The sequence below is a fragment of the Falco peregrinus genome, chromosome 6 (assembly GCF_023634155.1).
Source record: "Falco peregrinus isolate bFalPer1 chromosome 6, bFalPer1.pri, whole genome shotgun sequence".
In the NCBI taxonomy this organism is placed as follows: Eukaryota; Metazoa; Chordata; class Aves; order Falconiformes; family Falconidae; genus Falco; species Falco peregrinus.
The window spans coordinates 55,304,278-55,316,407 of record NC_073726.1 but is presented as its reverse complement, the minus strand read 5'-3'; the positions used below and the strand labels follow the sequence as shown (position 1 = coordinate 55,316,407).

The following is a 12,130-nucleotide window of genomic DNA, read 5'->3' as shown; positions in this document are numbered from 1 at the left end:
TCCCGTGGTGTCTCCGATCAGCCGGGGGGCGAGGAGACGCTCGGAGGCCCCCCCCGGCTCCGACCGGCCGGCTGGCTCCGAAAAGCCCGCGCCGCGCGCGGATTGGCCGCCACTCTGGGCTGTGGCGGTTCCCGGGTTAAACTGATGCTCCGGTTCTTTTCTTCACTCAGCGGAAGAAGCTGATGAACTTCCTGGGGACGTGCTCGCCTGCCTATGGGTTTTTTCACTCTCAGAGCACGTCTGCCTCCTGCAAGCTCGTTTCCTTCCTTGGAAATGGCAAGGCGAGCGGGGTCCGGGAGGCGCGGGTGTCGGGGGTTGCCTTTTGAGCGTCCTTGGTGCTGCCCGCTGGTCCCCGACTTCGGCTCTCAGCCTCTTGCGCCTGGGAGCTGCCGGGCTCGGCTCTTAGCCGGGTGCCGAGGGCTCATTTTTGCAACGGAGAGGCTGGGGAGCAACGCTCGGCGGAGTAGGAACCCGACCCAGAGCCTCCCGCGTGTCTCCCTCGACCCTGCAGCCACCTCCTTGCCCCAATGACTCGACCGTACCCTCCTTCTGTCGCCTTTACCGCGCTGAAGCGATGCCCTTCACTCTGCCTGCAGTAAGAAGCAGTCAGGGAGAAGTGACGGGGGGAGGGAGGCCCTTTCCTCACTTTAGTCGCAGTGCTGGTGCCACCGCTTCCCCAGCGGACAGGAGAAAGGGAAATTTCGTGGAACAATCCGCTCAGCGGTCAGCAAAGACGGCTGATCTCAAGTCCGTAGCTGTTAACTTCGTATATCTGAATGGATTACCCAGGAACGGGGCCCCAGCAGTCTGGAGGACAAATGGTGGGACTGGACTTTGCCGGTATTAACGTTGTCACAAAGACTGTCGGTGTCCTAAATCTCTGTACTAAATGGGAAATAAATACAAAACAGAGTAGTTTTATTTTTATGTTTAATTAAATTGATCATTAATTGGGTTTATTTATATAAATATTATTAAATTTATATTTAAACCACCTTCCTGAAACACTGCTTTTACTCTGTCTGCCTTGCCTCTTCTGGTGTGTCTGAGTTTTCAGTCCTTGCTTGGCTTTGACCTCTTCCTCCATAACATACAAACCTGCATACATATCCCACTTTTTTTTCCTGAAAGTATTGAGCTGTACCCCTTCATCCTGACAGCCTGAATTCCTGAGCCCGTGGGCTGTGCCACTATTTAGGATAGAGATGCTCCTACCAAGGCTGCCATAAGTGGAGGGTGTTGGTAGTCACTCCCACTAATTCTCAGAGTTCCACCCAACAAGGTGCACTGACCCAAGGTGAGTGGGTCAACTGCAATTTTCCAGCCTGCTCCAAGTAGTTGGAGGGGAGTAGACCTTGACTGGGTGCAGTCAAGCAGCAGGTATGCTGCTGTAGCAAACCTGATATTCATGATTAATATTTTTACATCTGAGCCAGAAAAGGCAAAACCTAGTAGCATGGGCAGAACTGTATCACACATATCCCTTCTAATTGAATTGACCTCGGTGGGATAGCCCTGGGATAAGTCCAGGTAATGACAGCCATTCACTCTTGGCCTATTGCAACTTACCTTCCCTGCTCACTTGGGGGAGTCATCAGGGCGTTTCTTTCCCTTTTCTAAGAGGTAAGAGGGGAAAACTGAAATTAGTTATAACTTTTTAAAGGAAATTCAGTTACTTTTGATATTGCAGTAGCTGAGATTTAGAAAACTAGTATGTTACTGAATGTAAGCGATGATGGAGATCACTGGCCTTATGTACATTAATACCAGTCTAATAATACTTTTTACAGGCAAAGACTACATAGCTGTGGCTTCAGCTAAATAGACTTAATAGTCCTTAGCAGGAGATAGCTGCCAAATAATGTAAGAGAATCTTCCATACTACAAAAATTAAGTCTATGTGTAAGGAACACTGAATGGACTAGCTATATAGGCTTCAGTGGGTATGCTATTCAGTACAGGGACAAAATCAACATCAAATAAAAAAGTCCTGTTAAACTTGTAAAGCTGAGCTGGACAGCATAACATGGGTAGCTACTGGATTTTTTTTTCCCAACTGGAAAGAGTGCTGTGTAAAAAAAGCAAGAATGGCCTGAGAAAAATCAGCTTTCAGGGACACATGTAATGTCATGTTTATGCCAATTGCACCACTGGCACATTGGTTAGTACCCCTAATTCATAATTTTTCATCCTTCTTCCCCCTCAGCTTCTGCACTGCTAGCCCTGTGGATGCCAGCTCTTCTCAGCTACAGGAGCAGATGTGCACCGCTCCAGACTGATTCTCCTTCAGAAATAACTTATCTTCAATTTACAGAGTCACTGCCACAGTGTCCAATCACTATGTGTCCCTCAGGGTCCCACACCATCTTCAACAGGCCATTCTCCATTACTTAAGCAGTTTTATATCCTGGTCATCAGAGAAGTTGATATCTTAAGAAAAAATCATGGTATACTATTCTGCTGTCATGGTTCAAATTTCTAGCTAATCTGCTGAGCTTAGGTTTGACTGTGTGATTTATGATTGCAATGGAAAGGGAATACACCTCACTTTGTTGTATGACATCCTCTTTGGCCATCTGGGCTTTAAATTCTTTCTCAAACCTGTTAAGATGCTTTGTGAAACTGGAGAAAGAAGGAAAAAAAGATAAGCTCTGCTCAGAATCTTCCAGGATGTGTCATGTGCTAAGATGGGCAGCTTGAAAAGGACTTTGGACATGTGCTCATAATGAAAAATCAAACTTCAAAATAACTGAGAGGGACTAATGGTTTTTTGTCTTCTGATAGTGTTGGTGAACAGGTCAGTTTCTGGACCTTGGGTACATTTGTTACAAGGAACATCTTCCTTGCCCATCATGCCCTTATCTCCATCTCTCGCTTAGCTAGGTGTCCTTTTCTGAGAACGAATGAGCAGGAACTTTCCCAGACATTTCCTATCACAATCAGGGATTGCATTAATATCCCAAAATATGATTCTAACAAAGCATTTGTATTATATGACAGGCCATCTCCATGGCCATGCAGCTTCTATTTATTGAACTTTTTTATATAGGCTATGTCATGTCCCTAGCCTGTTCCACATTTGCAAAGTGCTCAGCCTAATGCATATTCTGAGATGAGTAGCAGATTTCTTAAACTTTTATAATGACTTCACTGCATGGACATTTCCCCACACTACAGACTCTAAGGAATGTGAGTACCACTGCCTGGAACACAGGTAATATGGAAAGCAGAACTTTAGGATATCAGACACAAAACACATTGTCTTTGGTGAATAGTTCTGACCTGGGAACTGGATTGGAATCAGACTGATCAGTGATTCTGTGCAACGATTTGACATGGAGAACTGAGCTGCTGGTAGTCAAAGACACACCTGAACAGGAGGCAAAAAAAGGATAATGTTTAGTGAGCAGCCATACTTTGGCAGAAAATACACAGATGCCCTTTATGATTTTTAATGCTAAGCTGCTCAAAAATTAGGAGTAAGGTCAACAACAACAACAAAAAAGTTTCAGAATTTCAAATTATTGCAAGGAAGACCTGTTTTTATTTGTTTTCTCTTCCATAAGATCAACTTTCATTTTGCAGATTTTCTTAGTAAATTGTGATAATAAAAATCTGTGATGTTCCAGCACTGGAAGTAGAAATGGAGAAAGAAAATAACAGCAAATGAATCCATGAGTTAGGTAAAGGTCTACATGTACAAAAACAGACTCTCAACAACCTGGCAATAATTCTGTTGAAGTAAAAGTACTTCCTTACACAATAATAAATCACTGATGAAGACTTTTGTGTTATAGGGTTGCAGCGCTAGGCACCACAAAGCCAGATTGCCCGTCAGATTACCACAAAACTAGCTATTTTCTGTACATGTATTTATCTCTTTGTTCTCTGTTAATGGGTTCTGTTACTCCTGTGCTTTTTGTGTATCTCTGTGTCTTTAACTGTAGTTCTCATGTGAAAGTAAGAGTTTATTCTGCATGGCCTCAGCCTGTCTTTGAAAACAAGGGGTCCAGAAAGTCTGGACTATATTCAAGAAGGAAGTCTTAAAGTGCAGGAGCAGGCTGTGCCCATGTGTCAAAATACTAGCCAGTGGGTAAGACCACCAGCCTGGCTGAACAGAGAGCTTTGGCTGGAACTCAGAGGAAAGCAAGGGACGTTACCACCATTGAAAGAAGGGGCAGGCAACTCTCGAGGACTATAAGGATGTCACGAGGTTATGCAGGGCAAGGATTAGAGAGGTGCAAGTCCAGCTAGAACTGAGGCTGGCAGCTGCTGTAAAAGATAACAAAAAGTGTTTTTGTAGGTACATTAGAAACAAAAGGTGGGCCAAGGATAATCTCCATCCTTTGTTGGATGCCAGGGGGAACATTGCCACAAAGGATGAGGAAAAATACTTAATGCTTTCTTTGCCTCGGTCTTTAACAGTCAGACCAGCTCCCCTCTGGGTACTCAGCCCCCTGAGCTAGAAGTCAGGGACAAGGAGCAGCAGAATAATTCCCAGTGGTATCTGAGGAAAAAGTAAGTGACCTGCTGCTCCACTTAGACATGTGCAAGTCTATGGGATCAGATGGGATCTGCCTAAGGGTATTGGGGGAGCTGGCGGAGGAGTTTGCCAAGCCACCCTCAATCATTTACAGTCCTGTCTAACTGGGGAGGTCCCAGAAGACTGGAGGTTGGCCAACATGACGCTCATCTGCAAGAAGGGCAGCCAGGAGGATCTGGAAAACTACAGGCCTGTCAGCCTGGCCTCAGTACTGGGGAAGATTATGGAGCAGATCATCCTGAGCACCGTCATGCAGCATGTGCAGGACAGCTGGGGGATTAGGCCCAGCCAGCCTGGGTTATGAAAGAGAGGTCCTGCTTGATGAACCTGATCTCAGTCTACAACAAGGTGACCCACCTTGCAGATGAGGGAAAGAATGTGGATGTTGTTTAGCTGGACTTTAGTAAAGCTTTTGACACAGTCTCCCACAGCATTCTCCTGGAGAAACTGGCTGCTCATGGCTTAGATAGGTATATAGTCTCCTGGAGAAACTGGCTGCTCATGGCTTAGATAGGTATATAGTCTATACTGGGTAAAAAGGTGGGTGGATGGCTGAGCCCAAAGAGTGGTAGTAAATGGAGTTACATCCAGCTGGTGGCCAGTCACAAGTGGTGTTCTCCAGGGCTCAGTATTGGGGCCAGCTCTGTTTAGTATCTTTAACAGTGATCTGGATGAGGGGATTGAGCGCACCCTCAGTAAGTTTGCAGACAACACCGAGTTCGGGGGGCAGTACTCGAGGGAAGGAAGGCTCTGCAGAGGCATCTGGACAGGTTGAACAGATGGGCTATGGCCAATTGTATGACATTCAACAAGGAGAAGTGCTGGATCCTGCAACTGGATCACAACAACCTCACACAACCCTGCAGGGTTGGGGAAGAGCGTTTTGAAATCTGCCTGGTGGAAAAGCACCTGGGGGTTCATGGCTAGCTGAATGTGAGCCAACAGTGTGTCCAGGTGGCCAAGAAGGCCAATAACATCCTTGCTTGTATCAGAAATAGTGTGGCCAGCAGGGCAAAGGAAGTGATTGTCCCCCTGTACTTGGCACTGGTGAGGCCGCACCTCGAATAGTGTGTTCAGTTTTGGGCCCCTCACTTCAACAGGGACGTAGAGGTGCTGGAGCATGTCCAGAGAAGGGCAACAAAGCTGGTGAAGGGTCTAGAGAACAAGTCTTATCAACAGAGGCTAAGGGAACTGGGGTTGTTTAGTCTGGAGAAGAGGAGGCTCAAGGGGAATCTTACTGCTCTCTGCAACTACCTGAAAGGAGGTTGTAGGCAGATGGGGGTCGGTCTCTTCTCCCAGATAACAAGTGCTAGGACAAGAGAAAACAGCCTCAAGTTATGCCAGGGGAGGCTTAGATTGAATATGAGGAAAAAAAATTTCACAGAAAGGGTGGTCAGGCATTGGAACAAGCTGCCCAGGGAGGTGGTAGAATCACCATCCCTGGAGATATTTAAAAACATGTAGATGGGTGCTTAGGGACATGTTTCATGATGGACTTGGCAGTCCTGGGTTGATCTTAAAGGTCTTTTCCAACCAAAATTATTCTATGGTTCTAAAAACAATAAAAAGATCTCTCTCAGAGGCTTACTTCTTAAGAACATCAAAGCTGGAGTTTTATTTCAAGTGAAACTATTCCAGTACTATTATGAAAAAGCTTCTGCAAATGTTAAAAAGAATTGTGAGCTAATCTTCCATAAAAGGCTGAATGTTTGATTAAGTCCAAAGATATTTGAAACAGGGATATAGTGTTGTTGCACATCCTCACTAGTAGTGAGCACCCTAAACAAATAAAGCAGAGAAAAAGTTCTTCATAGTATCCTGGATTGAATAAATGGATAGATATAAATATGTACATTTCAAGACTTAGTTTACAGAATCTCAAAAGGAAGGAGCTACGTGGGGAGCCAGCTACAGTGTATGGACAGGAAGGTGGGAACAGCCCGTGTGGAATGCCCAAAAGTAAGAGTGTGATATGAGTATCATTAATACCAGACCTGTTCTCTGCCCCTCGTATGGCAGTACAGATTTGGGCCAGCTTGAGTTCAGGAGCAGAACCACTTTTAACTTAGACACATTAGACTTCATAAGGTTACACAATAGAATTTTCATGCCACAAGTTTCTTTTTTACTCCCTTGATCACAATGCACCCATTCCAATGCTGAGCACTGGGGGATACCAGCTCTTCTCCAGAACACATTGTCAAAACATGTCACTAGTGTGACTCCTCCTAGGATCCCCATTCACTCTCCATACTCAGTTTTGGACAACTCTTTCTGGATTTGGAATTGTGTTTTATTCTGATTTTTACTTTGCAGATATTTTTTTTTTTTATCTCTTTGCACTTCCATTCCCATGTGACTTTTGTTCATCACTCTGGTAGGCCTCCTCCTGGGACATCAGTGAAACCCTGGTGCTTTTTCCCAAAGAGTGCAAGGTCTGCTTTTCAATGATTTCGGGGTTGCACTGCCAGGATCTGTAGAAAAAATGAAATGTAGGAAAATAATAATAGGATTATTATTCTCATCAAACACTGAAAACAATAGAAGTAAACAAAGCATATGTCAGGACCTGCACTAACCATAAAAAAGGAGTTCCTGTTATTCTTTCAGCAACCAGTGTATGCTGGCACTAGTCAACCAAGGCTATATATACTGGGTCTGTATACTTCATATGCATACTCAGTTGTATGTAATGTAAACACATTACCTAGCAACAACTAAAAACATCAGTGTGTTATCAACACTCTCCTTACACTAAAGCCAAAACACAGCACTGCACTAGTTACTAAGAAGAAATAAACTCTCCCAGCCAAATCTGGGACTTTGAACTAGTAAAAATGTACATTGCCATTGCCATCAGCACTGTGGTGTTTTGCATTTCTTTGCTGATTCTCTGTTTTCTCCACTGTAGCTGTTCTCATGACAGAATTTTATGCCCATTCCCTGGCTACCTGCCTTTGGCCACTTGCTTCTTAACTGCTGAAATATTTTTCCCCTTCAATCAAAGAGAACACTTTACTATTACCAGCATCTCTCTCCTGTCAGGACCAGATCTGGTGAGTTTGTGCACTTCTGAGTCAAGAGGCTTCTTTCATGAAAAGCAGGTGTGTTTTAGACACATTTCCTCTTCTCTAGTGTCAAAGAAAAGCTGACGAAGTAGTCCATGTGACAACTATTCAAAAAATCCTAGTTGCCTGGGCAGGAAAAGTAAGCTACACAAAGGCAGTAAAAATTTTTTTGTTTTCTTTGTGTTTTTTTTTCTCAGAAAAGGAAGATTGAAGAAAACATGCCCCCCTCCCTTCCCCTGACAAATATGATGGAGAACTAGTAGCAACTGACATGGAAAAGGCCGAGATACTCAACACTTTATTTTGCCTCAGATTTCACTAGCAATCACTCTTCCCAAATCTCTCAAATCATTGAACTTCAAGGCAGGGACTGGGGGAATGAAGTCCCTACCATCATTTGAGGGAGGGACCCCTGCATCCTCATCTCAAACCTCTCTGATCAGGTTTGAGACCATTTGAAAAACATGAACATACACAAGTCTATGGAGCCCGAGGAGATGCATCACAGGGTCCTGAGGGAATTGGCAGATGTAGCTGCTAAGCCACTCTTCAACGTATTTTAAAAGTCATTGCAGTCAGGTGAAGTTCTCAGAGACTGGAGAAAAGTGAATATCACAGGCATTTTTAAAAAGGATAATAAAGAGGACTCTGGGGCCTACAGACCAGTCAGCCTCACCTCAGTGCTTGGTAAGGTCATGGAATGGATCCTCCTGGAAGCTATGTTGAAGCATATAGAAGGCAGGGAAGACATTAGAGACAGCAAATAAGGCTCACCAATGGCAAATCATGCCTGACTACAGCCTCCTGCAGTGGAGTGACTGCATCAGTGGATAGGGGAAAAGAAACTGGTGTCATCTACCTAGATTTCTGTAAGGCCTTTGGAATGGTCCCCCACAATGTTCTTACCTCTAAATTGGAGAAGTATAAATCTGATGCATGGATTGTTAAATGCATAGTGAATTGGCTCAAAGGCTGTATCCAGAGTTAGTTTATTTTTAACAGACAGAGCTAGCAGACCAGATGAAATTTGATGTATAATTTGGAATCATCTGGAACAGAAGAAGAGATGGCTCTAACCTACCTTCACTTTATTAGGTAATTTCGGTCATGACTCAAAAAACAGTGCTGTGAACAAGTAGGTATCTACACATTTTAAAACAATCAAAATTGATTCTGACATTTTATTAAGGTGACGATGGAGAAAAGGGCACAGACAGCAGAAGACAGGGAAATATTATATGTAGTCTTCCTGGGAAGAAGCAGCTTATTATGGAGCAGGGTTATAGTATGAAGCTCTAAATTACTTTATCCCATTAAAAACAAAAACAACAAAAAAACCCCAAAAAAACCCCAAACACAAACAAACACACCCCCCCCCCCCCCCAACACACACACACACACACAAAACAAACAAAAAAACCCCCAGCCAACAAAACAACAAAAAAACCCCCACAAAACCAGAAACAAAACTTCAGCTTTCCAGAACTGGGCAACTCATCAGGGACTGCCTGGGAAGGTGATCTGGTGAAGCCCAGGATTGTTTGGCAACCTCATGTAAGGTGTCTGCAAGTGGTAATAACTCCCAGAGGGGACCCGTGAAACAGATCCCCAAGGACTGAACAGACCAGATAACTAGATTTTCATAGCAGAGTGGGTTCAGGGAGCTCTGCAACAGGTAATGCTAAAGTACCTTGATAGTAACATCTTGGGGGCTTGCCTGTGCACTCAGAGAGTAATGAAACCTGCAGCAAATGTTACACGAGGTACTTCTCCTTACCGGTGCAGGATACAGCTACCTTACACTCAAAATCTCCCGGGAATAACAGAGGACCCGACTACAGAGTGCTCAGTTTCACAGTGGCCTGGTATCCCACTGCAGTCCAGTCATGGTCCCTGAACTTCCCTTCCTGGAAGGGGCAAACTGGCCTTAGGAGAGAGAGCACCATGAAGTTAGCCGTGGCATCCCCACTGTACAAAAGAATTATCTCCATGCCCCAACCTAGGATACTGTCTGGTCTGAGCCTTTAGGATGTCTTCTTCAGAGTCTTGGGTTGTATTTTTTGGGAGTTGGTTGGGGTTTTGGTTTGTTGTTTGTTGGTGATGGTTTGGCATTGGTTTTTTTTTTTTTGGTTGGTTGGTTTTTATTTGTCTTCCCCCATTTAGGTTTCCTTTGAGGTTTAACTGGAAAGACTGTGCATAAATAACATGGCAGGCTACATTATTTCCATCTGCCAGTGAATGGCCGCTGGAACAGTGATTTCTCTGCTAGCAGGTGCAACATCTGTATCTTTGGCGTATGCTAAGATAGAGATTGATTACTGGCTAATGTTATATTGTATCTTTATGAAAGGATACATTATATAAAGCCGCTTAGTTTGGAAGGGAAAAAAATAACCAAACAACGTCCATGAGAGGGCAGCAAACGCTCAATACTGAAAAATTCGTTCGCTTTCCCCGAGTTTTTTTCAGGTCAAAAGCCAGCTAGGAAGGATTTTTGTTAAACACTGTTTCTCCTTTTTAACCGTAAAACCTCAAAAGATTTTTGTCCCTAAAATAAAGCACAGAGTTGAACACCTTCCTCTGAATGACAAAACCATTCTTCTTTTTACATATTTTTTAATCACCATAAAAAGCCACGTTATTGTCTATGCTATCAAAAAAGCCACATTATTGTCTATACCACCACAAGAACAGAAAGTACTGTAAAAATAATTCTCCAAAGGAACTGCTTTACTTTAAAAAAAAAAAAAAAAAAAAAAAAGAGTGGAGTATGAGCACCTAAAGGGGTAAACTCTCGATTAGCATACCTTTACTGCTAAACTCTCCTTCAGGTAAAGTTCAGAAAGGGCAAGAAATGGACATGAGAAAGAAATTCAGGAGGGGTAGAATTTCTCAGAAACATGAATGGACAGATTTTGCTACAAGATGCTCCATTTAGAAAAAAAAAAACAAACAACCAAACAAAAAAACAACCAACAAACAAAAAATCCAAACCAAACCCAAAAAGAAACCCACCTCCAACATGAGGAGCAGCAGTTTAAAACACTGTAGCTACACGTGACAATCTACGCAACCAGCTCAAATTGCAATTCATTAACACGTACCCATATTTTAAAACAAGAGTTGCATAAAAAAATCAAAAAGTAATTTAAGTGATTCAGTAACTGGGATACCTTTTTATGATAGAGGTCTTAGTACTAAAAGATCACGATGTACGAAAGTTTTCTTAAAAGTTTATGAACTATTACACACACAGACCCAATGTCTTTACTATCCGAAAAAACCCCGAACGTACCCAAAAAAGGCATCAACACCGAACCACTTGTGCCGCGGGAACGGAAACTCACAGGAACCCGCCTTTCTGTGCTAGCGGGGCGCGCGATAGGGAAAGCGGGGAGATTCGGGGGAGCCAGCACGAAGCCCCGCCCCTCCGTGCTGCAGTCCTCAACCAGGTCGGCTCCCTGCGCATAAAAGCCGCCGCTCCGCCCCGGTCTCGCTACACTCTCTCCCCGCGACTCAGCAGCAGCATGTCTGGCAGAGGCAAGGGCGGGAAGGGGCTCGGCAAAGGGGGCGCCAAGCGCCACCGCAAGGTGCTGCGCGACAACATCCAGGGCATCACCAAGCCGGCCATCCGGCGCCTGGCGCGGCGCGGCGGCGTGAAGCGCATCTCGGGGCTCATCTACGAGGAGACGCGCGGCGTGCTGAAGGTCTTCCTGGAGAACGTGATCCGCGACGCCGTCACCTACACCGAGCACGCCAAGCGCAAGACGGTCACGGCCATGGACGTGGTGTACGCTCTCAAGCGCCAGGGGCGCACCCTCTACGGCTTCGGCGGCTAAAAGGCCTTTCATTTCCCGGACCATCTCGAGAACCCAAAGGCTCTTTTCAGAGCCACCCACTTAAACTGGAAAAGAGCTGTGTTGCGTCAAAGCTGGTAAAAGAACGTGAACGGTTTTAATACTTTTTTCCCTACATGCTATCTTATGTATTTAATTTTTTTTAAAAATTCTGGTTAAGTACAGGCTAACTAAATGCATGATGCTGTTAAAATTACATAATTGTTATGTTTGATATATTGGGGAACATACGAAGCTTATTGATTTTCAGTATCGATAACAGCATTGGAATCTAGCAAGCCTAGATATTTTAACTTGCTCTCCAGTAAAGACAAGCATTTAATAATAACACACTCTTAAACTGGTGGTTCTGATACTTGGTAAACTCGCCTGGCTCAGGCAGCTACGCATCGCCCTGCGGACGTTTCTCATAGCCTGTGTTTTTCAGTCATTACGTAAGCAGCAGAAGTAGGCGGTATTTTTATTTTAAATTGTGTTAATACCTGTAAGGATGTTCGGCACGTGAAAACGTACAGCCGCGGGGTGGGAAGTGTCACAGCTAGCCGGCCCCTGAGCCCTTTCTCATACGCTTTTAAATACCGGAACGATCTCATCTGTCCTCTAAAAGTTGGTGGGTTTTTTAGGGAGTCGTCCGTTATTCTTTGTGCGTCCGGTGTGGTAAA

The 12,130-nt window shown here is 44.4% G+C and overlaps 2 protein-coding genes across 2 annotated transcripts in view; both read left to right on the top strand.

Moving 5' to 3' along the window:
- LOC101911108 (histone H2A-IV) overlaps positions 1-12,130 on the top strand; it is a 232,107-nt gene that overhangs the window by 31,042 nt on the left and 188,935 nt on the right. The window lies entirely within an intron of this gene.
- On the top strand, positions 11,098-11,849 carry LOC129784686 (histone H4). Its single transcript, XM_055807343.1, has one exon. The coding sequence runs from the start codon at positions 11,139-11,141 to the stop codon at positions 11,448-11,450; it is 312 nt and encodes a 103-aa protein (XP_055663318.1). The 5' UTR covers positions 11,098-11,138; the 3' UTR covers positions 11,451-11,849.

Excerpts from the sequence above, each read along its gene's own strand:
- LOC129784686 (XM_055807343.1), top strand. The coding sequence starts at position 11,139 with ATGTCTGGCAGAGGCAAGGGCGGGAAGGGGCTCGGCAAAGGGGGCGCC.